General features: G+C 32.9%; 1 protein-coding gene across 1 annotated transcript in view; it reads left to right on the plus strand.

Annotated features, from left to right (window-relative positions):
* LOC126880251 (nuclear receptor-binding protein homolog) overlaps positions 1-25,580 on the plus strand; it is an 842,193-nt gene that overhangs the window by 203,177 nt on the left and 613,436 nt on the right. Inside the window, exon 4 of the mRNA XM_050644017.1 lies at positions 7,945-8,028. Within this exon, the coding sequence (XP_050499974.1) occupies positions 7,945-8,028 (84 nt within the window). The remainder of the gene's footprint in view (positions 1-7,944; positions 8,029-25,580) is intronic.

A 25,580-nucleotide genomic window follows, 5' to 3' on the forward strand; every position in this document is an offset into this window, starting at 1 on the left:
TGTAAATAGGGTACAGATGTGGAAAATCTTAAGATTATAAATGTGGGATACCACTAAAAATCATAAACTTTATTAAACTCTTCTACGAATGATACAAAGCCAAACTGGAACATTCAGGTGAAATAACAGAATAAATAGCCGTAGAAAGAGGAGCCAAACAGGGTTTCGTACTATCCCCGACCCTACCCTAGGCCTTATTATGATAGATTGGGCAATGAGAAAAGTAATTTACTATCGAACAGGCATCAAGTGGAACCTATTCAAACAGAAGCAGATGACATCTGCCTGCTAACTGAACACCGAAATCATATGCATACAAAAATTGACAAATTGGCACATTGTCCGACACGATCGGATTTAAAATAAACACAGAGAAAACCAAACTCTTAAAAAATAATAACCATCTAAATAATAAAATAATGATAAACGGTAAGGAAGAAGAAGAAGTATATCTGGGCTCAGTCATGGAAAGAAGCGATGAGTGTAAAAAGGATATATACAGTGATGAGCGCGCTAATAACCGGCAAAATAACGCATAAGATGGAAAACGTAAGTTGTGAGATAAAAAGAGGTGAAACTATTAGAGGTGGAAAATTTAGCGATAGAAACCTATAAATTTACATTATATTGATTGTTTCCCATTTTTAGACGTATCCGAGGAGTATGTCGACTAAAACTGTCACTGTTACAGTGGTAGTTGCCAAACTCGTCCGATACATCTAAAGGTGGGAAACAATCAATATAATGTAAATTTTTATGGTTTTTATCGCAAAATTTCCCACCTTTACTAATTTCGTCCCCTCTCCTTGATTTGCTACCTGTTGGCTTCAGGTATTTCGGTACACTTGTACCATTTAATTTTTATGCAACGAAAAAAGTTATTACTTTTTAAAATCAGATCTACTTATTAAAAATCTTTCATGCATAACTTAGAACCTATAACCAGAGTATTATACATTTTTTATAATACTTTCGAACCAAAGTATTATACATTTTTAAAATAATATGTCAACAAGATTTTAAATAATTTATAACTTTATGTACTACTTACAAGAATAAAAAACCGCTAAACGCCGTAAAAATGAGTGGGGCATACAATATTCCAGCTACAAAAGATTGATATGAATATTACGTGGCGCGAAAATGTATTTTCATTTTGATGCAAAACAAAATTCTAGTTTTGTTTTAAAAGATTTTTCCGTAATATTTGCTAAATTTGAAGTAATTGCGCCGCAAAAGAGTAACTTTGATACAGTTTGAATTTTGAAACTCTTTTATGGCGCGTTTACTTCAAATTTAGCAAATATTGCGGAAAAATCTTTTAAAATAAAACTAGAATTTTGTTTTGCATCAAAATGAAAATACATTTTCGCGCCACGTAATATTCATATCAGATCTTTTGTAGCTGGAATATTGTATGCGCCACTTATTTTTACGGCGTTTAGCGGTTTTTTATTCTTGTATCAGGAGTTTTTCAAAGTATTTATAAATTAAATGTATGAAGTTGAATGCAATGTTAATCTATTACACGTTAAGCTATATAAATGGTCACCTTTGTTGCATTATCTCCCAAATGATCTAGTGTCAATCGAATGTACACTAGATTTTTTTCTATTCGAAATAGATTGAAAAAAAATATTGAGATGGCCGATACATGAAGTCGGATTGCCTGTTGCCAGATCAAATTTAGCGTCATAACCACTACAACTACATAAACCATTTCGGGAATAATGGTTAATTGGATTATACTGTTCTTACGATGTCAGTTGGACCAGTATAAAAACAAAATTCGACACCGATTGTCGGCACCGTTTGTAAAACATAGGCGGCGCAATAGAAATTAATGAGTAAACTTTTATTTTTAAATTATGGTTCAATATTTGTTAAACAGTAATAATGTTGTTAACTGTTCACATTTCTTTATGAAATTGACACCAAAGATAATTAAAAATACATAATACAAATGAAATTTAACGTGCTTATTAATTTGAGAACTAAAGAAATAAGACTACACTTTGAATATACATACAAAATACATGAAAACGAACAATTCCTCTTCCAGTCGAATTGTCTAATTCATGACTAATGAAGAGATCACTTTTACTACTGTATAGTATTTTTACTACAAAAGCGATATTACGTAGGTCAAAATTTTTGACGTAAGAGAACTGTCAAAACATTAGAATGTGACTCTTCATTATATCCATGTTTATAATAAACATGGCAATAATGAAAATTCACATTCTAATGTTTTGACAGTTCTCTTACGTCAAAAATTTTGACCTACGTAATATCGCTTTTGTAGTAAAAATACTATACATAGGACATATTTTTGACAAGTTGAAATATATCACTATCCGTGTGTTCAGAACTTGATTCGACACTTGTCGTGTTTATAACTACCACACCAATATTGGAAAAGAAGTGAAAGGCGCAATTTACACAACAGTTATCAGACCAATAATGACATAAATACGCGGCAGAAACACGATTTGATACAGAAAGGACAGAAAGAATGCTAGAAACAGCAGAGATGAAAATACTTTGAAAAATCGATGGGATATGGGAAGAGGTAGAAGTGCAGATATACGACAGATATGCAAGGTGGACAACATCAATAACTGGGTAAAAAGCAGAAGAGTATAATGGAACAACTACATGAGCCAAATGACAAAAAACAAAGTAGTAAGGACGGCGAGAGACGGTTCCCCAATAGGAAGACGATCAGTTAGGTCTGTATCCCGCGTATGAAAAAAAAAGTTGATTAATAGTAAGCTGAAAATTTGTTAATAGCTTAAACGGTGTCTAGTCGGATAAACTGTGATATATGAGAACACTGTAACAGGGGCAGTTTTAATTGTGGTTAAAAATTTGGAACGGTCAGACTTAAACTCTCCGAACAGAGATTAAACTCTCATGCAAAAATCAGACTGCTATTTATCAGCTGTCTTAATTCCTGTCATTTGACATATTCTACATGTTCCACTCATTAAAACGCCCATTTGGTGATAAATAGTAGGCTGATTTTTGCATGAGAGTTTAATCTCTGTTCGGAGAGTTTAAGTCTGTTCTGTCGGACAAAATACATGTGCCATTTTCGTGGTCTGGCCGTTCCAAATTTTTAACCTGTTCCACAATTAAAACTTCCCCTATTCCAGTGTTCCCATATATCAAAGTTTCTCCAACTACACACCCTTAAGCTATTAAAAAATTTTCAGCTTGCTATTAATCAACTTTTTTTTCATACGCGGGATCCAAAACTAAGTGGGAAGACCACGAAAACGATGGAATGACAACTTACTGGAGCCACATTGAAAAACAGACAGTCATGTCTACACAAGAAGAAGAAGAAGGAAAAGAAGAAGAAGACATTAATATTGGTGACAAAGCAAGATAATATTTTTATTTTACTTGAACTTGAGCTACACAATTTTTCCAAATGTCACTTTTGACTTGTAAGTATATATATTGTATTAAAACAGAAAATAGTGAAGAATTACCAAGAATGATGGAAGCACTAGATAGTGAAGCGACAAAGATGGGACTGAACATCGCTTACAGTAAAACAAAAGCCATGACCAATCAACAAGGAGAACCAATAATTACAGTGGCACAAACAAGAATAAAGCAAGTAAAAGAGATATTCTAGGACAAATCACTAAATTAAATAAAAAAAATCAGACCGAAGAAATAAAAAAAAAAAAAATAAGATTGGCCTGGGCATCACTCGGAAAACTGTCTTTTATTCTAAAGAAAAAAAAAATACCCCCAATACCTAAAATCAAGAGTCTTCAATCAATGTACACTCCCTCTCCTCATATATGGCTCTTAGACATGGACACATACAAAGGAAAATATGGAAAAAATAAAAATATGAAACATGAAAAATTCCATTAATTACATTATCCAATCAGCGGACTGAGCAAATTGACGTCATTAAATCTCGCATAATATATGGGACATCCTGTATAAACAATACAGTTTCAGTATAATACAATACAATAAAATTTAAAATTGATCATTAAAAGTATATAATACTTACAAATGCAATTTAATGTGCTTATTCATTTTTTAAGTACTAAAGAAATGAGACAAAAAATGTATTATAAAAATAAAATAATTGTAAGTTATGACGACGACACTGTTTATTTAGTGTTTATATTGCTTGCCGCCTTTGAAACATGAGAAGGTATTTTGACCAGATAACGATATGATTTGAGCCTAAGCACTTCCGAACAATTTGACCAATTACTCTTCAGTATTGCCCAATAAGATACGTTAGAAAGTAGTAAGCCACACCCGCGTCCATGTGGACTAATACAAGGAGTGATCAATTTTGAAGCAAGCAAATGTTTATTTCTATGCTCTTCGTAGAATTATTGACCGGACCCCAAAAATGCTTCTGGTCCAACTGACATCGTAAGAACAGTACTTTTGTAGCTTAATAACTTCTAAACGGCTTAACCGATTTTGATCAGTAAACATGTGTTTGAAACGTATTGACCAGTAGTATCTGATGGATCTAAGGTCAAGTATTACAGTAGAACTCCAATTATCCGGACTCCAATTATCCGGATCGCCAATTATCCGGATCAGATTGAGAAAAAGAAAAAATCAAGTTTGTAAAAAAATAATTCATTTTACTGTGATTCAGTATTGTGTCAGTATTACGTAATGTAAACTTTGTCATTTACATATTGTTGTGTATACTGTATTGTTTTTCATAATAAATACCGTATATATGTTTTCCATTGTGTTTTGCTGTAATTACGTTTCTTTCCCGGAAAAGGCCTTTTTCGAGAAAAATCCAATTATCCGGATTTTTGATTATCCGGATCGGGTCCGGTCCCAATTAATCCGGATAATTGGAGTGCTACTGTATAACTGAAGCTATTACAGGAATTATTGAGCTTGAGAAACCGTTTTTCCCATAGGAAAAAGATTTGATCATACTTATGAAGCCTATAACTTCTTCTTCTTGTAGTGCCTATCCGTTTCGGATGTTGGCGACCATCGTGGCAATCTGTACTTTGCACACTGCTGCTCTGAAAAGTTTTGTAGTGGTTGTGTTTAACCACTTACGTAGATTTTTCAGCCAGGAAATCCTTCGCCTTCCTGGTCCTCGCTTTCCTTCTACTTTTCCCTGCAAGATTAGTTGCAGCAGTCCATATCTTTCACTGTTCTTCATGATGTGACCGAGGTATTCGATTTTGGCTGTTTTTATTTTGATTAACAGCTCTTTTTCTTTTTGCATTCTTAACAAAACACCCTCATTTTTAATGTGGTCGGCATAAGATATCTTCAGGATTCGATGATAAAGCCACATTTCAAAAGCCTCAATTATCTTGCAGGTGGCGTCTGTGAGAGTCCACGACTCAACTCCTTACAACAGTATATTAAAGATATAACATCGAAGTAATCTGACTTTTATGGGTATCGAAAATCATGACATTTGAATAATTTTGCCATTTTTTGAAATGCAGATCTTGCTTTCTCCATCCTACATTTGATTTCTATGGAATAGTCCCAATTTTCATTGACGTTCGTACCAAAGTAGGTGTATGTTTTTACTCTTTCTATTTGTTGACCATTCACACTGATTCGTGCAAATTGCTGTTCATTCTTAGAGATGATCATACATTTTGTTTTCTTAGTGTTTAGTGAAAGTCCGTATCTCTGACTGACTTCTGCGATTCTGTTCATTAACTCCTGGAGGGCTTCAGAACTGTTAGCGAATACCACCGTGTCGTCTGCGTATCTTATGTTATTGATACATTCTCCGTTAATTAGAATTCCGGCTTCAACATCATCCACTGCTTCTTGAAAGATTTCCTCAGAGTAAATGTTAAACAGCAGTGGGGGATAGTATACATCCCTGACGGACCCCACGTTTGATTTTGATATCGTCGGATTCTCCTGCCTCTGTCCGGATAGATGATGTTTGATTCCAGTACAGATTGCTGATAATCCTTAAATTACAGGTGTTTATTCCAATATTGGTTAATATCTCCATCAGCTTGTCGTGCTTTACTGTATCGAACGCTTTATGGTAATCAATGAAACATGCATAAATATTGCAATTTACGTCTCTACATCGTTGAAATAGCACTTGTATACTAATTAGAGCCTCTCTTGTACCCAGTGCATTTCGAAAACCAAACTGTGTTCGGCTGATTTTTCTTATAATTTTTATGATGATGATGTACTTAAAAAAATATAAGGTACCTATGACTTTCACCTGGCGATCTTTAAAAATATATATGCCCGAGTGTTTGCTTATGTGTTAAGGGGGTAGGCGAATGATCTTGGTCCAATGCTATTTAAATACATTAATTTTTTTCGAATTATGAGAAAGCTAATAAATATTTTTGAAAAATTTAAACTCAGAATAAAAGATCGGTCCGAAAGACCCTTAGAAGAAACAAAAAGTTTGTTTTGAATAAAATATGCGAAATTAAAAATCACACTAAATTTTGTCGTTTTTTTTTACCCCAGTAACTTATTAAAATAATCATGTTAGAAGTTTTCAGGGTCTTTCGGCCCTCGGCAATAATGTAATCTTTTATTCTGCGTTTAAATTTTTCATTCAGTATTGGAAAAAAATGAATGCATTTAAATAGCATTGGACCAAGATTTTGCGCCTACCCACTTACAAACAAATAATTTAATAAGGGGAGTAATTTATCCAGTGCTCGGTATATAGTATATATACATTGTGTCCAATTAGTCGGCACCATATGGGAAACTTTTTTATTTTTAGTTTTATGAAAAAAATTTGTTCCTTATAAAAAGTTCTGCATGGTCTAAAACCTAAAATACAATCGTCAAATATTAAATTTTTTGAGTCATATACGAGGTTTGTCAAACGATTCATTTTTTTTTTGACAAACCGCTTGTGACTAAAAAAATTGATATCTGATGATTGCAATGTTTTTTTATAAAGAATAACTTTTTTCATAAAATTAAAAATAAGAAAGTTTCCCAGTGTCCAATGACTGAAGTCTGCACTATATGAAAAACTTTTTTAGTTTTCGTTCTATGAAAAAAGTTAGTCTTTATAAGTCATATACGCTGTCTGTCAAAAAATATGAATTTTATGTAAGAAAACGATATTCACAATTATTCATATTTTTTACGTACCTACCGCGTATAACAGAAAAAAATGAATATCTATAGAATAACTTTTTTTCATAAAACTAAAAATAAAAAAGTTTTCTATATTGTGCAACTTAATTGCGCACAACGGGAAACTTTTATTTTCAATTTTATGAAAAAACTTATTCTTTATAAAAAGTTTTGAATGAAAACATTTTGTTTTAGTTTTTAGCAATTGGAATTTTTGCTAGTCATATAAATAGATATTATCTATTTAGGGTATGTTTTACACATAATAGAACCCAAGATACTTCATATTTAAATAATTTTAAGCGAGTTGAAAAATGCATGCAATGTTATTATAAATTTTGAATAAATGACAATATATTCTGAAGTTATTTTAAAAAGCTCAAAATAATTATTGTTATATTTTTGCGATAAATATCATGTGACTTCGGCGATAAACTGTTTGTGAATATTGACACTGCTGAAACCCGCCTCTAGGTTTCATTCAGTAAGGTAGACGTTAATCCATGCTGAAGCGTTACGCTCTTGTAAGGCAATTTTTTGCGGTGACAACCTTACATCTGCAACTTTACGTTTGAGAATGGATATTCTGTAAAACGAATACCTTCTTGTGGATTCCTAACCATTTTCGAATGTTTTTATAAACATTTGCGTTATTTTATACAATTATTTTGAAATCTTTATTATATTTATTTTTAAAACAGAAAAACATTATTCGAGAATGGTGCTGCGGTTTGGTAGCTGTCAATTCTTTCCTATCAGCCAATCATAATGTAGCTAAATACGATCGTTACTAATTATCTTTTTCCGTTTCCCCTTTAGTTGCTCCTGATTCAATAAACCATCATGTTAAAACGTGCCAGGAGGATTTCAAAAATATGCATTTTATTGCTCCCGAACATCCCAGTAAGTAGAAAAAGAAAGTAAACATTTATTTATTTGATGTTGTTCTGAAGCTATTTCCTTGTGGCATTTTTATAATTAGCTATTTTGATTGGGAAATAAGCCACAATTAAATTGAAAAAATAATTTTATTAACGTTTCGACGCCCAAATCGGATGTCGTTGTCAAAATACAAGATATTACTAAATTAAACAAAAATGTTGTTGCTTAGTAACAAATTCTTCTAATAGTTTATTTAATCTGACTCATTTATATCGGCAATTCAGACATATATTATACATTTTAAAGTAGAAGACTTTAAAATGATATTGCCAATATTTATGAGTTGCGTTCCTGGGACGACTTTAGTGAAAGTGAAAAATCATTCGATTACATGAAACATTAAATTACATCAACCTCAACTCAAGAATGTCCGCCACAAAAAAATCATAGCATGTGATCTGTCTTTAAAAAGACAAAGAAATGCAACGTTGTAAACAATGTTAATAACATTATTTTTTCAATTTAATTGTGGCTTACTATCAAAATAGTTATTTATTTATTAGCCACACATACTGTATGTCTTATTTCATAGTTAAAGCTACAAACCTGTAAATATATATTGTTAAATAGATAACCTTCTTAATTACATAAAAATTATACAAATTATCAGTAATAACTACACGAGAGCTCTAAAATTATCGATTTGCATCCTGACACCTTGACAGTTTTAATTTCACGACCCGAAGGAAAGTGAAATTATGTCAAAGTGTTACAAGGGCAAAACAAATGGATAATTTTTAAGAGCTCTAGTGTAGTTCGGTAAGATTATTTCATGAATAAAACTGTTTTTTAAATAATTTTAATTAATATGTTATTGATATCTTCGCCTGAGTATTTGCTAAACCTATTCATGGTGTTCTATTTGACAAGTTGTAAAATATTAATTCTCATTAATGTCACTGAATGTTCATTTTTGTTAATTTGTTGTTTTGAAATTGTCGAAAAAAAATTGCCAACATCAATATCACAAGAGAGTGAGAATAAATTGACAATAATGCGACAATTTTTTGAAAACTTGTTGCCTGGCAAGAGACACAAGAGCCCGGAGGGCTCGAGTGACTTGCCGAATGGAAACAAGTTTGAGAAAAAAAATTGGAGCATTATTTTCTTATTTATTCTTACTATCGTGTGATATTCCACAGGTTACTTTTTAATACTTACATACGAAATTCAAGTCTTTGTATAAAAACATTCAGTCACATTATTTATCCCAATTAATATGACACACATTTTTCAACTTGTCAAAATAACCAGCACAGTTTAGCAAATATTCAGACGAACATATAAAATATTAGTTAAAATTATTTATAAGTATGTACATACAGTTTTATTCATAAAATAATCTTACCGAAGTAAACTCGAGCGCTTAAAATAGCCGATTTGTGTTGTCCTCATGGAAATTTGACATTAGATGCAGAACTAAAAGTTTATTATGGTTCATTATCTTAAATGTGACAGTTGTCAAAAGTAGGAAACTGGTTGTAATTAAACAGAAACAGTCTACCTAAAAATTATTCCCACTATAATAATCTCGGTAGAATATTCCCGCTGTAATAATAATCTTATTGGACAGAATTAAACACGTGATCAAAAATCTTACTGCACGATTGGAAGTTAAAATCATTAAAAAATATCCGCTTTAAATTTTATTCTTGTAGGTTTCCATTGGCCAGAATCTCCAAGAATGAAATCATTATCATTTCCAGCATTGTAGGAGTTTGAATACTTTGTTACAGAGGCATTTAAAATGTGACTTAGTAACAAATTAAACCCAATTCCAACGACGCGTTGAAGCGCGCTTCACCAGTTTACCAATTTAATAATAATACCCCAAAAAAACGGGGGGGGGGGGTATTTTTTGGAGATTTTAACGTGTTTCTCCTATTTTTGAATGTCCCAAAGGACTGAGTTATTTTAAATAAATCTTTACTTTAAATCCTCCTAAAAAACAGTTTTTCGAATGTTTCAAGACCTTACGAAAAAATCTGAAAAAAATTAGGAGTATACAAAAATACAAAAAAATTAGACCTGCAGTCATCTGCAAAAAAAGGTTATGAGCAATATTTTTACTTTTTCGAAAATTTTGGGGGGAGGTCTACCGATTTTCCTCAAATTTTAGTATGTTATTGTACTACAAACAAAAAGACATTCTGAAATTTTTCAGATTTTTTAAGCCCAGGCGGCCATTTTGTGAGCCTTAAAAGGTCAAGACATAGCCCTTTTTAACGCTTTTTTGAAAAAAATTTTTCTCGGCTCCCTCTTCACAAAAAATAATTTTGAGAACGTCATGTTTTAGCTATTGATGTCTCCTTTTAACCTGAATTTTTTAAACTTTTGGCAAATATCAATGCGCCTTTTTGGCAAACATTAAAATGGGTTTACTTTTTACCAAAAATGACCATATTCAAACAGCAATAAAATAACTTTTAAGTACTGCATCCATATTAAGCAAGTAAGAGATTAAAAGATCTCTAAAAGATCTACAATTTGACATGTAAAGTTTTTTTTAGACTTTACAACTTTTTGAGCTAGGAACGTTTGAAAAGTGCCATTTTTACAAAAAACGCGTTTTTTCGGATTTTCAAAGAGGTGAAACTTTTTTCTGCCAACTTCTAATTGCACAAAAAAATTTTTGGATGTAGTTTTTTATGTATGCTACAGGTTCCCAAAGGATTTTGTTTGGCTATTTGCCTGTAAACCTCTCATCTGAACCCCCAAAATCGAATTTTGATTCTTTCGTGAGCTAATGTACCTTGCCCTGTTGACCTTCCTCGCTAAAGCAGGGGCTATGTAGCCCTTTTTATACATCATAAATTGTGCAAGTAAAAAAAAAGACCTTTAATTTAAGCTCTAAAAGAAGTCCCTAACGTTTACGAAACCAAAGTTATGACAATTTTAAGATTTAATTAAATTGAATGTATAGTTTATGTGTGAGGCCGTTCCTGTATGAAAAAATTAATCACATTTTTGGCTCTGGGAGATATTTTTTTAGGTTTTTTGGATCATTCTAAACAAAAAAGTCTTTTCTCATTTTTCTCTAAAGTTGATAGTTTTCGAGTTATAAGTGGTGTAAAACTGAAAAATGCGTAAATACGCATTTTCTAGGCTTAAAATTCATAATGTAAATTACAATTTTTGAGGTAGCTAAGTGCCTACATTAAAGTATAAATATTCAGTTTTAAGATTCTGGTGAGAAATCTGGCATTATTTCAATATAGACCGTTGTTTTTAAATTATTTAATATTATGAGAGTCGGCGCGGCGGTTTAATAGACGAGCAGACGCGCATAATTAGCAAATAAAAAACAACGCTCTGTATTAAAATAAGCCCCCAGTTTTCACCAGAATCTTAAAACTGAATATGTAGTCTTCAATTTAGGTACTTGTCAATCTCAAAAATGATAACTTGCATATAAGTTTTCAAGCCTCGAAAATGCGAATTTTCGCATTTTTCAGAATTAAATCGATTTTTAGAGGTTCAGATGAAGGATTTAAAAGCAAATAGCAAAAGAAATTCCTTTGAGAGCTTATAAAATATGTTAAGAACTACATTCAAAAAAAATTTGTGCAATTCGAAGTTGGCAGAAAATAGTTCCACCCCTTTGAAAATGCGAAAAAACGCGTTTTTTGTAAAATGGGCACTTTTCAAACGTCCATAGCTCAAAAAGTTGTAAAGTCTAAAAAAAACTTTGCATGTCAAATTGTAGATCTTTTAGAGATCTTTTAATTTGTTACTTGCTAAATATGGATGCAGTACTTAAAAGTTATTTTATTGCTGTTTGAATATGGTCATTTTTGGTAAAAAGTGGACCTAGTTTAATTTTTGCCAAAAAGGCACATTGATATTTGCCAAAAGTTAAAAAAAAATCACTTTAAAAGTAGACATCAATAGCTAAAATATGACGTTTTCAAAATTATTTTCTGTGAAGAGGGAGCCGAGAAAAATGTTTTTCAAAAAAGCGCTAAAAAGGGCTATATCTTGACCTTTTAAGAGAATTTTAAGAAAAACGGTCTGTAAAAATAGACGTGTTGTTTAAAAGCCTCAACTATGTGTGTAAATTTTTTGAAATTTAAAAATTGATTGAATATAACCTAAAAAAAATAAAAACGAAAAAATTACGTTTTTGTTGGTGGGGGGGTGGGGGTTCAATTCTGGGAATAAGGGGATTGTGCCCATCTTAACGGGGGTACTCTTTCTCTCAAAATTTGATATTTATGATCGTTACGCTAATACCGATCCCTAATTTATGTCTGTACCCTATTTTTACTGTCCCCTGTAGCGTCGCTCTTTTTCAAATAAGAACAATAACAAACACAATTTACTAAACTTATATAAATCGTCAATATAAATAAAACATAATAAAGTGAAATAAAAATCAGTAACAATCCATTGCAAAATTAAAAAAAAAATTGCAAATTGCGTAATCTACCTTAAGAAATTTAATAAGAAGTTAAGCTGCTGCATATGACACTCAAAACTTAATAAAAATTTTACCGCCCACACTGGTGGTGTACCATGATATTCTTGGGAACATGATGGTCCGAGTCAGTGGCGGCTGGTCTGTAAGTGAAGGGGGAGGTCATATCCGGTGGTTCAAGATTTTTTTGGAAAAACAAGCCCTACAAATCACATTTTAAATAATTTCTTATTCCATCATCTGTATTGGTTTCTTATAACTTATTTTGCAATATGTTGTTTAAATTTAAGCGGATCTTTATTTGACAAGTAAATATGAAATAAGTAAAAGGAACAAGTCTTCATTACTAATTGTCAAAGAAATCAGATAAATAGTATGATATAATATGTAATTATAACAGCCAGAATATCAACAAACTACTTAAACTCAAAACCTAAAATAAATAAAAACTTACATTTCTATGCGGATTTAAAAAGTAAATCGATTCTTCTGGCCTTAGATTTTGCGAAATGATCGATCACTTGCTCGTTGAAATTTGTGATCGTTCGAATTAAAGATTTCTCCATAGTTAACATAGCTAAAGCACACAACCTGTCCTCTCCCATAGTATTTCTTAAAAAAGTCTTGATGCGTTTTAACGTAGAAAAGCAACGTTCACTTTCCACTGTAGTCATCGGCAAAGTACATAAAACGTTCAATAATTTTACACATTCAGAAAAGGTATCACATAAATTGTTATTTATGAATAACTGTAGAATTGAAATAATCCCGTTGTTTTTATCAAAATCTTCACGATCATACATCACTTCAAGTTCGGTAATAAATAAATAAAATATAAAATAAATAAATAATAAAATAATATTAATCTCACGAACGCACTTAACTTTGTAAATTCCGAACTAATCTTACTCCCTGCGTAGATAGTCACGTCTCAACCATAGATAAGATAGAAACTGAGAGATTTTAGTCTCAACAACGAAAACGATACCTACGGTCTACGTCTATGACCACGATTTGGTACCAACTTGCATATATGTGCGTATTTTCGTGAACGTTCGGATTCCCAGTGCTGTATTCTCACAGTGAGGTCAAATAAATTTCTTGACCATCGTGAATGTTCGTATTTAGCTGTTTAAGAGTAATATTGCGGTAGTTTCAGTCAAAGATAAATTTGGCTTTTCGTTACCGTCAAACAGCTCGTATTTCATGTTTATTTATCGGTAATCTTTTGGCGGCATCTTTGTCGCTATATTTTACAACAACAAAATGACTGAAAAGTCAATACAATAAAAGCAAAATTTAACTTTGAACGATACTATTGTATTTCGAACATTTTTAATACAGAAAATTTTCTTTTTTTAAGGAAATAATTACATTATAATCGTTTGATTGTACAATTATTACAGGGAGGTCATTGACCAATTGACCTAAAGGGATAACCGCCACTGGTCCGAGTGATATTATCATAAACGTAAATAGTTATAAATTTTACAGTATTTTGGGGTGCGAATCTCATTCCTTTTCACTGTTATATATTTTCTATATCTATTTGCCGACGCTTAAATTGGTAAACTGGCGAAGCGGGCTTCAACACCCGCTTCAACGATTCGTTGCAATTGGGTTTCACGTTGCGTTGATTCCCGTCTTCAGCTTTTATCTTTTTCTGTTACATTTTTCTATTTCACTCAACCTGCCGCGCCATGTTCCGTCGGATCTCTTTTTTTATAAAACTTTGTTCGATACAAGGACCAATCTACATCGATTAACATGCTTAAATGATTTAACAAGTGCATTGACAAGGGGAGATCTTGTGGCAACAAGATTGTCAGGTATATTGAACATTAACTAAGATCGCGTCCGACGAGGAGCAATTTTGAATGGAATGAGAGAAAGTATACAGTAAGCGCCACGCTACTAGATACATGGGCAGGTACTTAATTGCTATGCTTATGGGCTAATACTGTCCGTTCTCAGATGTAACTTTCATCCCTACCATGTTACTGTCAAGAAACTATTCAATATAATTGTTTTTCCATACAAAAAATACATTCATTAAGGTGATACAGTAGCGATCAACAGGTAGCCAAAACGCGTTCCAAGATTGCGGCTGTAATTTTGAATATTTTTTTCGAGATATTTGGCACACGTATTCGTAATATAATAAAGAATGGCGGTACAGAGCCCAATTTGAAAAATATATTAATATGTGGAAATGACTCTGTAATTAAATACAATATTTAAAAAACGAGCCTGTACCGCCATTAAGAAGAACAAAAAAATACACTTTCTTCAAATAAACTTTTTTATCCGATGCCTAGATTTTGTGTCATTTTGGAACTACTAAAATTTTTTATTTCATTAGTAGTTCCAACATGACACAAAATCTAGGCATCGGATAAAAAAGTTTATTTGAAGAAAGTGTATTTTTTTGTTCTTCTTAATGGCGGTAGAGGCTCGTTTTTTTTAATATTGTATTTAATTACAGAGTAATTTTCACATATGAATATATTTTTCAAATTGGGCTCTGTACCGCCATTCTTTATTATATTACGAATACGTGGGCCAAATATCTCGAAAAAATATTCAAAATTACAGCCGCAATCTTGGAACGCGTTTTGGCTACCTGTTGATCGCTACTGTTTCCTCTTAATAGTATTGTTACTCTGCTTTAAAATAAATTTATTCAAACACCAAGAATATTACAATACTTTAAAACTTCTACATTTGGCGTGCTCTCGGCCCTGGACTCTAATAAATAAGTGGTCCAAACTTGGTTGCTTGACTACTTTTAATATTTTTTATTTTTCTACCTTTTTAACTTCAGTCTATTCGCAAAATTCATTTCCGACAGAGGGTGCTCAAAATCTCAAAGATGGACGATAACTAAATACTCTGGGCTAATTAGCAAAATTCATGGAAAAGTTATTTACCAGCAATTTTATTGCTGGAATCGAATTATAAGATCCTTTATATTAATAATATAGGTATGCAAAGTACGCAGATAATGTGCTACTTTTTTTATAAACAAAATGGCGCCCGAGAATCGTGTTTTTTTCAATTTTTGCTCTATAACTCCAAAGATTTTAACTTTACACCGCAATTAAATTCTGCATAGAGATATGTTTTTCCCGATTTGCTCAGACGAAAATTTTCCTCGGAAAATGCGGGTTTTCCCAACAAAATCTCTAATTTTCAAATACAGTTTTAGGTAAGTAATTATTAATCAATAATTAAATAACTTAGTGAGATCAAAGTTTTCTTGGTATAGATTGTAATTCCAGAAGCCGGTGAAAATTAAACGAATATTTTAGCAACAATTCAATTGTTAATTAACAATTTACGATCCCAATAATAACCAAAATAATCATGATACATTGATCACACTTATAAAGATTATAAAGATGAGATGCTTATTTAATATTTTATCGACAAAATATAAATTTTTCGTTTTTTTGCATATTCTTTAAATTTTGAAAAAAAAAATAGTTATAATACGCTGGTCTAATTAGTAAAGTACAAAGAAAGGTTATTTACCATCAATTTTATTGCTGGAATCGAATATTATGATCCTATATATTAATAATATAGCTATGCAAAGTCCGCAGATAGTGTGCTACTTTTTTTATTAACAAAATGGCGCCCCCAAATCGTGTTGTTTTCAATTATTGGTCTATAACTCCGAAGATTTTAACTTTACACCAAAAACACTAAAATAAAAATTCACCCCAATTTAATTCTACATAGAGGCATGTTTTTTCCGATTTGCTCCGACGAAAATTTTCCTCGGAAAATGTGGGTTTTCCCAACAAAATCTCGAATTTTCAAACAAATTTTTTGGGCAAGTAATTATGTATCAATAATTAAATAACTTCGTGAAATAAAAGCTTTCTTGGTGTAGATTATAACTGCAGAAGCCGGTGAAAATTAAACAAATATGTTAGCAACAATTCAATTGTTAATTAACAATTTACAGTCGCAATAACAACTAAAATAATCATGAAACATTGATTAAATTTAGAAAGATTATAAAGGTGTGATGCCTATTTAATATTTTGTCGACAAAATATAAATTTTTCATTTTTTTGCATAATCTTTAAATGTTTAACAAAAATAGTTATAAACAAATTAACATTTCTCAGAAATTGTTTATTATATTATAATTTAAAAAAATGATTAAAATGCGTATTTCAAAGGTCTTGAAAACGAATGCTTTAATATTTTTTTCCAACCATTTGCAAAAAAGTTATGAAACAGCAAAGTAAACATACGATTACTCCGTTTTTTATAATTTGTTTTAATTGTTTCAAAGCTTAAAAATGAGTTTATGGTACAAACTAATTACTCTCAAAAAATATCAAACATTAGTTCAATGGTTATATATTAATCAAAGATTAATAATGTTTTTTTTTTGTAATTTTTAGCGCGAAAACAGGCTTGATACAGAGCCGAAGCTTAATTTTATTTATTAACTACCGTACGTCGCGGGCGGTTGTCGCTTGGAGTGAAAATGTTATTAGCTACGGTACTGTATTAGTCTGCTTTCGAGCGTGTAAATTACAAAAAAAAATATTTATAATCTTAAATTAAAATGTAACCATTAAACTAATAATCGATATTTTTTGTAAGTAATTAGCTTGTACTTTAAACTCACTTTTACGCTTTGAAAGAATTAAAAAATTATAAACAACATAGTAATCGTATGTTTACTTTGCTATTTCATAACTTTTTTGAAAATGGTTGCAAAAAAGTTTTAAAGCATTCATTTTCAAGATCTTTGAAATACGCGTTTTACCTATTTTTTAAAATTAGAATATAATAAATACTTTCTGAAAAACGTTAATTTGTTTATAACTATTTTTTTTAAACATTTAAAGATTATTCAAAAAAACTAAAAATTTATATTTTGTTGACAAAATATTAAATAGGCATCTTATATTTATAAGATTTCAAAGTTTGAACAGTGTATCATAATTATTTTGGTTATTATTGCGACCGTAAATTATTAATTAACAATTGAATTGTTGCTAAAATATTCGTTTAATTTTCACCGGCTTCTGAAACTATAATCTAAACCAAGAAAACTTTTATGTCACCGAGTTATTTAACTATTGGTAGATAATTTCTTATCTAAAACTTTATTTGAAATTTAAAGATTTTGTTGGGAAAACCCGCATTTTCCGAGGAAAATTTTCGTCGGAGCAGATCGGGAAAAACATGTCAAGAGATCTGTTGAGATCTTTCTGTCCGTATTAAATATCGTTTCTATGTTGTGTTTTCTCAGCACTCTCCCTATTTTCTCTGTAGTACCCTTCACATATGGCAGAATGGTTTTGCCGATCGGTTTATCGTCTTCTGTAGGGTCCTTATCTCTTCTTCGAGCATTTTGAGCTTTTTCGATGTTGTATGCTGAGAAGCCGTTTTTTCTTAACGCTGTTTTCACGTTATGCATTTCTTCATTTTGATGTTCTTGGTCTGTCAGTCTTTCGGATCTTGTAATCAAGGTTTTGATGACTGAATGCAATTGTGCAGGATGGTGGTGTGAAGCAGCATTTAGATATGTATCTGTCGGTATGTGTCGGTTTCCGATACACTGTATGGCCTATTACTCTGGGCTAATTAGCAAAATACAAGGAAAAGTTATTTACCAGCAATTTTATTTTAGCAAAGATTTTAACTTTAGACCAAAAACACCCAAATAAAAATTCACCGAAATTAAATTCTGCATAGAGACGTGTTTTTCCGATTTACTTCGACGAAAACTTTCCCCGAAAAAAGCGGGTTTTTCCAACAAAATCTTTAATTTTCAACTAAACTTTTAGATAAGTAGTTGTTAATCAATAATTAAATAACTTAGTAACGTAAAAGCCCTTTCTGCATATATTATAATTCCAGAAGTCTATGGAAATTGAATGAACAGTTTAGCAACAATTAAAATGTTAATTAAAAATTTACGGTCGCTATAATAACGACAATAATTATGATGCATAAGAATAACTACGATTTTTTCATAAAAAGACACTATACCTATCTAATGTACTTTACAGAATTGAAATTGGACTATTTAAGCGGCCTCAGGAATATTTTAAAATTATAAACAATTTTTTGGTTTATAAACAAATAGAATATCTCGGGAAATATTAAACTAAATTAAATTGTGAAAACGGTATTCGAAAGACAGCGGCAGGACTCTTCTTTTAAAAGAAAAAAAGTTTAATTATGACGAGTGGTTCCTGAGATACAACCGGTCAAAGTTGACCGGAATTTACGGCAAAGATATAAACAGTAGGATCATACTTTTCAAACCGTCACCTTTTTATTTTTGTCCTCTTTCTCCACACCAATTTTCATATCTTTAAAATCCTCATAACATATATTATTATAATAAAAACTATCGATAATACGTGTGAAAATTGCCAAAAATAGCAAAATTCCAATCAAAAATTAGGTTGTAGAAAATGTAACCCTTAAAGTTCAAAATCGGTATACGTTAACAAAATGCATTTTCTCGGCTTTCCATGGAGCAATTTCCTTCATTCTTTTTTTGTTCCCAAGTAACTCGAGTAGAGCCATCGAACTAACGCATTATTAAATGTCAAACTTGCGGAATACACTTCAGTGTATCGGAAACCGACACATACCGATAGATATCTAAATGCTGCTTCACACCACCATCCTGCACAATTACATTCAGTCATCAAAACCTTGATTACAAGATCTGAAAGACTGACAGACCAAGAACATCAAAATGAAGAAATGCATAATGTGAAAACAGCGTTAAGAGAAAACGGCTTCTCAACATACACCATCGAAAAAGCTCAAAATGCTCGAAGAAGAATGAAAGACCCAACAGAAGACGAAAAACCGATCGGCAAAACCATTCTGCCATATGTTACGGGTACAACAGAGAAAATAGGGAGAGTGCTGAGAAAACATAACATAGAAACGATATTTAACACCGACAGAAAGATCTCAACTATTCTACCAACACCAAAAACCAAAATATCGTTAGAAAGTCAAGGAGTATACGAGATTCCGTGTGGGGATTGTGGAAAGTCGTACATTGGACAGACCAACCGAAGAATCCATGTAAGACGAGAAGAACACCGAAATGCCATCGAAAGGGGAGAAACCACGTCATCCCTTGCACAACATGTCGCAAATACAGGACATAAAATAAACCTGAACCAAACAACGATGTTAGCTAACATAGAAATAAAAAGAAAACGTGAAATCAGAGAATCGATAGAAATCGAAAGAAATCCCAACGGTCTAAACCAAAGAGATGATGCGCAACGGCTTCCTACAACATGGAAAACGGTATTGAAGAAAAAGACCAAAATAAATCAAGCAGCGACATCTACGCGTGTCACCCTTCCAGACCCCCCAACATATACTGGACCAATCACAAGATCCAAGAGACGCGCAGGTCAAGCAAATACATCAGGATCAACTATATAAGTTACGGTATCGTGAATACAAGAAGACTCTCATTCACACTTACAAGACCTTTATTCGACCCGTCATGGAGTACAAATCATGTATCTACTCTCTTTGCTCAAGACAAAAACAAGAGAGGTTGTTGAGGACGGAGCGCAGAGTGTTGCGTAGATGTAACTATGAGCACTGGCGATATCCCTCAAACGAAATCCATAACATCTCGAACATCCCCAAAATCACCGAGAGAATAAACTCTCTGAACAGGAACTTCACAATCAAAGTAATCAACGGCCCCCCTTCCGACACACAAGAATCTCTCAAATGTTCCTGTTCATCTTCCGGCCACGTACTCTACCGAAAGCCCAAACGCAAAAAGATTCACGTACCGTCCGCTCTAATGCAAACATGCATTGACGAACTCCCGGTAGAGTACGAAAACATCCTTGAGGCTACCCCGTTAGCCTTCCGTACCCACCTCTAACATTTCCTCTTCCTTACCCCGAACAGGGAGAAGTTGGTTTTTTGCGGTTTCCCAACTTCATTGCACAATTATACCTGTTCGTCCCAAGAAAATAGCCGCAACTATTTTCTCCACTCGAACGCTCACTGTCCACGCTGCGCTCAAAGCCACCTCCTGACCGCCGACGAGGGACGCAGGTTCGCCTGTCGTTGTACAATGGTTTCTAGGGAGCTTGGTCGAAAGCAAAGCACGGACAGTACACGTAAATGTCTATGGAACCAACAACAATCCATCAAACTTTCTTCTCTGTTGACTTCTGGCCTTCTGGACAACACCGTCTGGCATAACCCAGGATCCAAGAACACCAGGACACGGCGCTTGCCCCGGTGTGGTTTTCGGACTGTTTGCTTTGCTGCCAACACAATACATTCACCTCAAACCCTGAAGAGGACAAAATCCTAAACGGGGAAGCACATTGAACGCATTTCTTCTAAACATTATCTAGACAAGCAAATCAAACAATGTGGCATGGAATAAAAATTCAGTCTACTTCAAGCAACAGCGAGAAGCGGAACTACCTGACTTGACAATGGCAAGTGAGATCTTGCCGAAACATCGTCAAAATAATGGTTTTTCTAAAAAACCAGAATTATTCAACGCGGAGTCAAACCCGGAAAACAACAGAAAGCACATATAGCTCCCGCGGAAACTTCAAGTGTAACATATATATATATATATATATATATATATATATATATATATATATATATATATATATATATATATATATATATATATATTGTTGTGATCTTATTTATTTATATGTGATGATATTCTTATATGTAATTTAATTTAATTAATGCATTAATGATAGTCTAATTAATCAACCAGATCACATATCAATATGTTTTCAATCTCAGGGCGAATTATAAAGTTACTTACTTACTTTCGTGACTTCTAAGTATTTCTCAGTGGTTCCTAATCGGGATAGGAAAAAAATAAAATAATACACACATATGGATTACAATTATAAATCAAAATTTTGTTTATTTTATATAAATGGCAATTACTGCTTAATATTTGTTAGATCTTATATTTATTTAATACAAAAATTTAAAAATGGGAATCGTATTTCCTTTTGGTTTCCAATTTAGAATTTTTATTAATAATGAACTATTAGGATGTATTAGCAACAAATTGGTTTAAGTTTGATGAAAATCTTCAGATATTAGCGATTATGTTCTTCAATTTTTAATGTGGTATTTAATACAAAACCCATACATTCATGTCCTGACAAATGAGACTGACCTTTATCTGGTGAACTGCGAATGTCCTCACACAAAACCCGTTTCCTCCTACCCTTGGTTGCGATGAAAAACTCGTCCTGGCCTCCAGTAATGTTCTCCTTTGAAAACTACCTCGTATAGCTCTCGTTCATGCTTTTCTCGTGATGCCGTGTTCTACCTTTTTCGAACCACTGCAATCAGCTACCTGGACACTCTTTGCTCAAGGAGATTCTTTTCTCTCGACTCGGCCTACCTCTCGTTCCCCTTGGGTACTCAACACTCACGGAACTACCGGCTTTTTCACTCTTCGTACACTACCGTCTACCACTGGACTTCACCTCTCGACAGCTCAAAACATTCTGATCTCTCCACCTCATTAATTTCCCTACTTTCTAAATATCCCTTCCAGATTCAAAAATCAACATTCCACCACAAATTTTAATTCGCCGTATTCCTCAATACCAACTTTTAATCTTTCTAAATATGTTTAATGGATTTCAAGAAAAAATAATCATTTCCCAATTTAAACTTACTTTCTACTTTTTACAAAACTTAATGACCTATTATCTATTTCACTGAGTCTTATTTAGCGTAGGCTAATGATCGAATCTTCCGCGAAACACTATAATGGTCCGCGTCACTCAACTTGTTTATCTTAGGCGCATTGTTACCGAGTTTCGTACACTTCTTCGAATCACTTTCTTAAAAACTAAATATAATAATTTGTTGTATACAGGTTGTTCTAAATTTACATGCCCGTGGCTGAGAAAATTGAAGATCTTTTATATTAATTTGAATTTTGCTTATAATTATAAATTTTAATTCTCCTATCAAATAGGAATATAACAAATCCCCGCCTTGTATTCGATAAAATTTATCTGCATTTTTAAATAAATTTTCTCGAGGCAAAACCAACTCCCTGTCTATTTCCTTACTTTAATCTACGTCTTATACCCTAACTTACTATCTACTTTATGTAATTCTGTCTTTTATTCGTGATATTTGTATACATCGTGAATATTATACATTCCTCGGATCTTTTCCGAGTTCCTATGCCTCAACTCATAACTATTTATCCCATTTTCATTATTCACGATGTACGGGCCTTCGAAAACAGGCATCAACTTTGCGCAAATGCCCCCAGGAAGATTTGATACTCGTAATGCCCTCACGAGTACTTTTTCACCCTTTTGGAAAGTCACTGGTCTTCTTTTTCTATTGTCTTCCTGTCTTTGAATATACTTTTCGTTGCTTCGCCGTAATCTTCTCTGTACTGTTTCAATCACCTGTTGATATTCCTTTGGCTCTGGGTCTTCCCATGGCCTTATCGGCAGTACACCCTTCATGATGTATTCTGGGGTCTCTTTTGTTACTGTGCTCGGAATTGTATTTAGATACACTTCTATTTCCGCCATTTTCCTGTCCCAGTGGCGATGTTGACCATCTGTTGCAATGCGAAGAAATTTCGTCACTTCCTGTATGAATCGTTCTGAAGGATTACTCTGTGGATGCCTGATGCTGACAAAATTTGTCTCTATTCCGCGTTCTCGAAGTTGTCCCTTGAAACGATCATTTCGGAAATACGTTGCATTGTCCAGTAGAATCTTTTTTGGTGTTCCTACTGTGGCTATAAAATTGTCGATTTTTCTTAATATTTCTTCCCCCTTTGTGGTGCGGCAACTATATAATTTTACGTATTTTGAAAACACATCCACCATCACTAGAATATGTTTGTTCCTTTTAGTGGTCATAATTAGATCGCTTAACATGTCTATTGCTACAATGTCTAGTTTGTTTCGGGCTTCAATATTTTTGGCAATATTTTCGTTTTTGAAATTTCTACTCTTATAATTTTGACATACATCGCACTTCTGGGTAATTTCCTTTGCAATGCGGTAATCCTGTCGGCTGATGTAATTTTCCCTAAAAACGAGCCAAACCTTTCTGCTACCAATATGCCCATTGTCCTCATGTAATTTCTTTATTATCTTTTCTGCCAATGTCTGTGTCACTAAATATAGTTCCTTTCCGTCTATTCTCTTAAAATATATGTTATTTTCTACCTCCGCTCTTCTTTTCTCTCTTTCCTCTCTTCCTGGTTTGTCCTTATCTCATTTAACGAATATATCCCTTCTTCTTGTATTAATCTATTTAGTCCCACCTGTAGAGTAATTGTTTCCTTTTTTCCGGTGTCCTCATCCCGTGTTAGAGCGTCGGCTATTATGTTGTCTTTTCCTTTTATATATCGGAACTCAAAATCATACTCCTGTAATAATAGAATGCCTCTATGTATTCTATTATTTACTAATCTATTCTTCATGATATGTACTAAAGCTGCATGGTCTGTTTCGATTGTGAATTTTGCTCCCAATAAGTAAAACCTCAATTTGTTTACGCAATATAGTACACTGGCAAACTCCAATTCTGTAACACTATATTTTCTCTCATGTGTTTTAGTCACTCGAGATATAAAGCATATCGGCACTTCTTGGTCGTTTTGTATTTGAGACAGAACTCCTGCAAATTTTTGTATGGACGCATCAGTTCGGAGTATAAAAGGTAACTTGTAAATGGGGTGGTATATTTTCGTTCCTTTTGCGAATTCTCGTTTTAATGTTTTGAAAGCTTCCTCCTGTTCTTCTTTCCAATTCCATTTTATTCCCTTTTTTAGCAATTTTATCAGAGGAATTTCCTTTTGGCTCAAATCGGGAATCAGCTTTTTAAAATAATTAATCGTGCCAAGAAAACCTCTCAATGTTTTCAAATTCGTTGGTCTTGGGTATTCATCTATGAGTTGACTCTGTCTTCGGCTAATCTGACTGTTTTGGTGTCCAATTGAAAACCCAAATAAATTACTTCTTTTTGAAAAAATTGACATTTTTCAATGTTTAATTTCAATCCCGCTGTGTCCAATTCTTCCAGAATTATTTTTATGTGTTCCAGATGACTCTGAGTATCTTGTGAAAAAATTAATAAATCATCGATATAATGAACTATGAAATCTTCATGGCGATTTAAAATGGTATGTAGAGCTCGGACGAGTGCAGCACAAGCACTCTGCAATCCAAATGGCACTACCTTAAACCGGTAGACAATACCATCAATTGAGAAAGCGGTGTAGTTTCTACACTTTTCAGCCAAAGGTATCAACCAAAAACTGTGTTTTAAGTCAATTTTAGAAAATATGTGTGATCCCGTAATTCTTCCAAAAATGGCCTCGATGTTTAGAGGTGATTCATATTGTGATACAGTGTGCTGGTTGATATTCCTGGCATCTAAACATAATCTCAATTCTCCATTGCTTTTCTTTACTATCACAATCGGGTTAACATACGGCGAATCACATCTTTCGATGATTTGATCTTCCAACATTTTATTAATTTCTTCTTTCACCTCTTGTCGATACTTGTATGGAATCGGGTAAGTCTTTGATCGAAAATTTCCCAAGTTTTTCACCTCAAATGAATGTTCGTACTTTTTCGCCACTCTGTTTTCCTCATTGATCAAATTTTCGTAGTCTCTTAACATCAACCGCAATTCTTTTTCTTTTCCTTCTCCACATATCAATTTTTTGTCTTTTTCCTCAGACTCTTCACATATGTTTACCGTGCATTCTGCATCCTCGTTTGCATATACCTCCTCTTCAAATACCACTGTTTCAATCATATTCTTTTCACTTTCATTTGTTAGCTTTATTTCTTCTTCTCCTGAGCTCGTCTCTTCTTTTGAGGAATCCCAGGTTTCTTTTGCTTTTGATACTCTCAATTTTTCTTCTTCTGGGCTCAACTCTTCTTTTGAGGAGCCACAGGTTTCATTTTCTTTTATCTTTTTCTGACTTTTTCTCCTTTTTCTTCTTTGTCCTTGCTTCGTTGCCAAATTCATTTCCATTGTTTGTTCTTTCCCTGATTCGTCC

Source organism: Diabrotica virgifera, chromosome 2 (assembly GCF_917563875.1).
Source record: "Diabrotica virgifera virgifera chromosome 2, PGI_DIABVI_V3a".
NCBI classification, from domain to species: Eukaryota; Metazoa; Arthropoda; class Insecta; order Coleoptera; family Chrysomelidae; genus Diabrotica; species Diabrotica virgifera.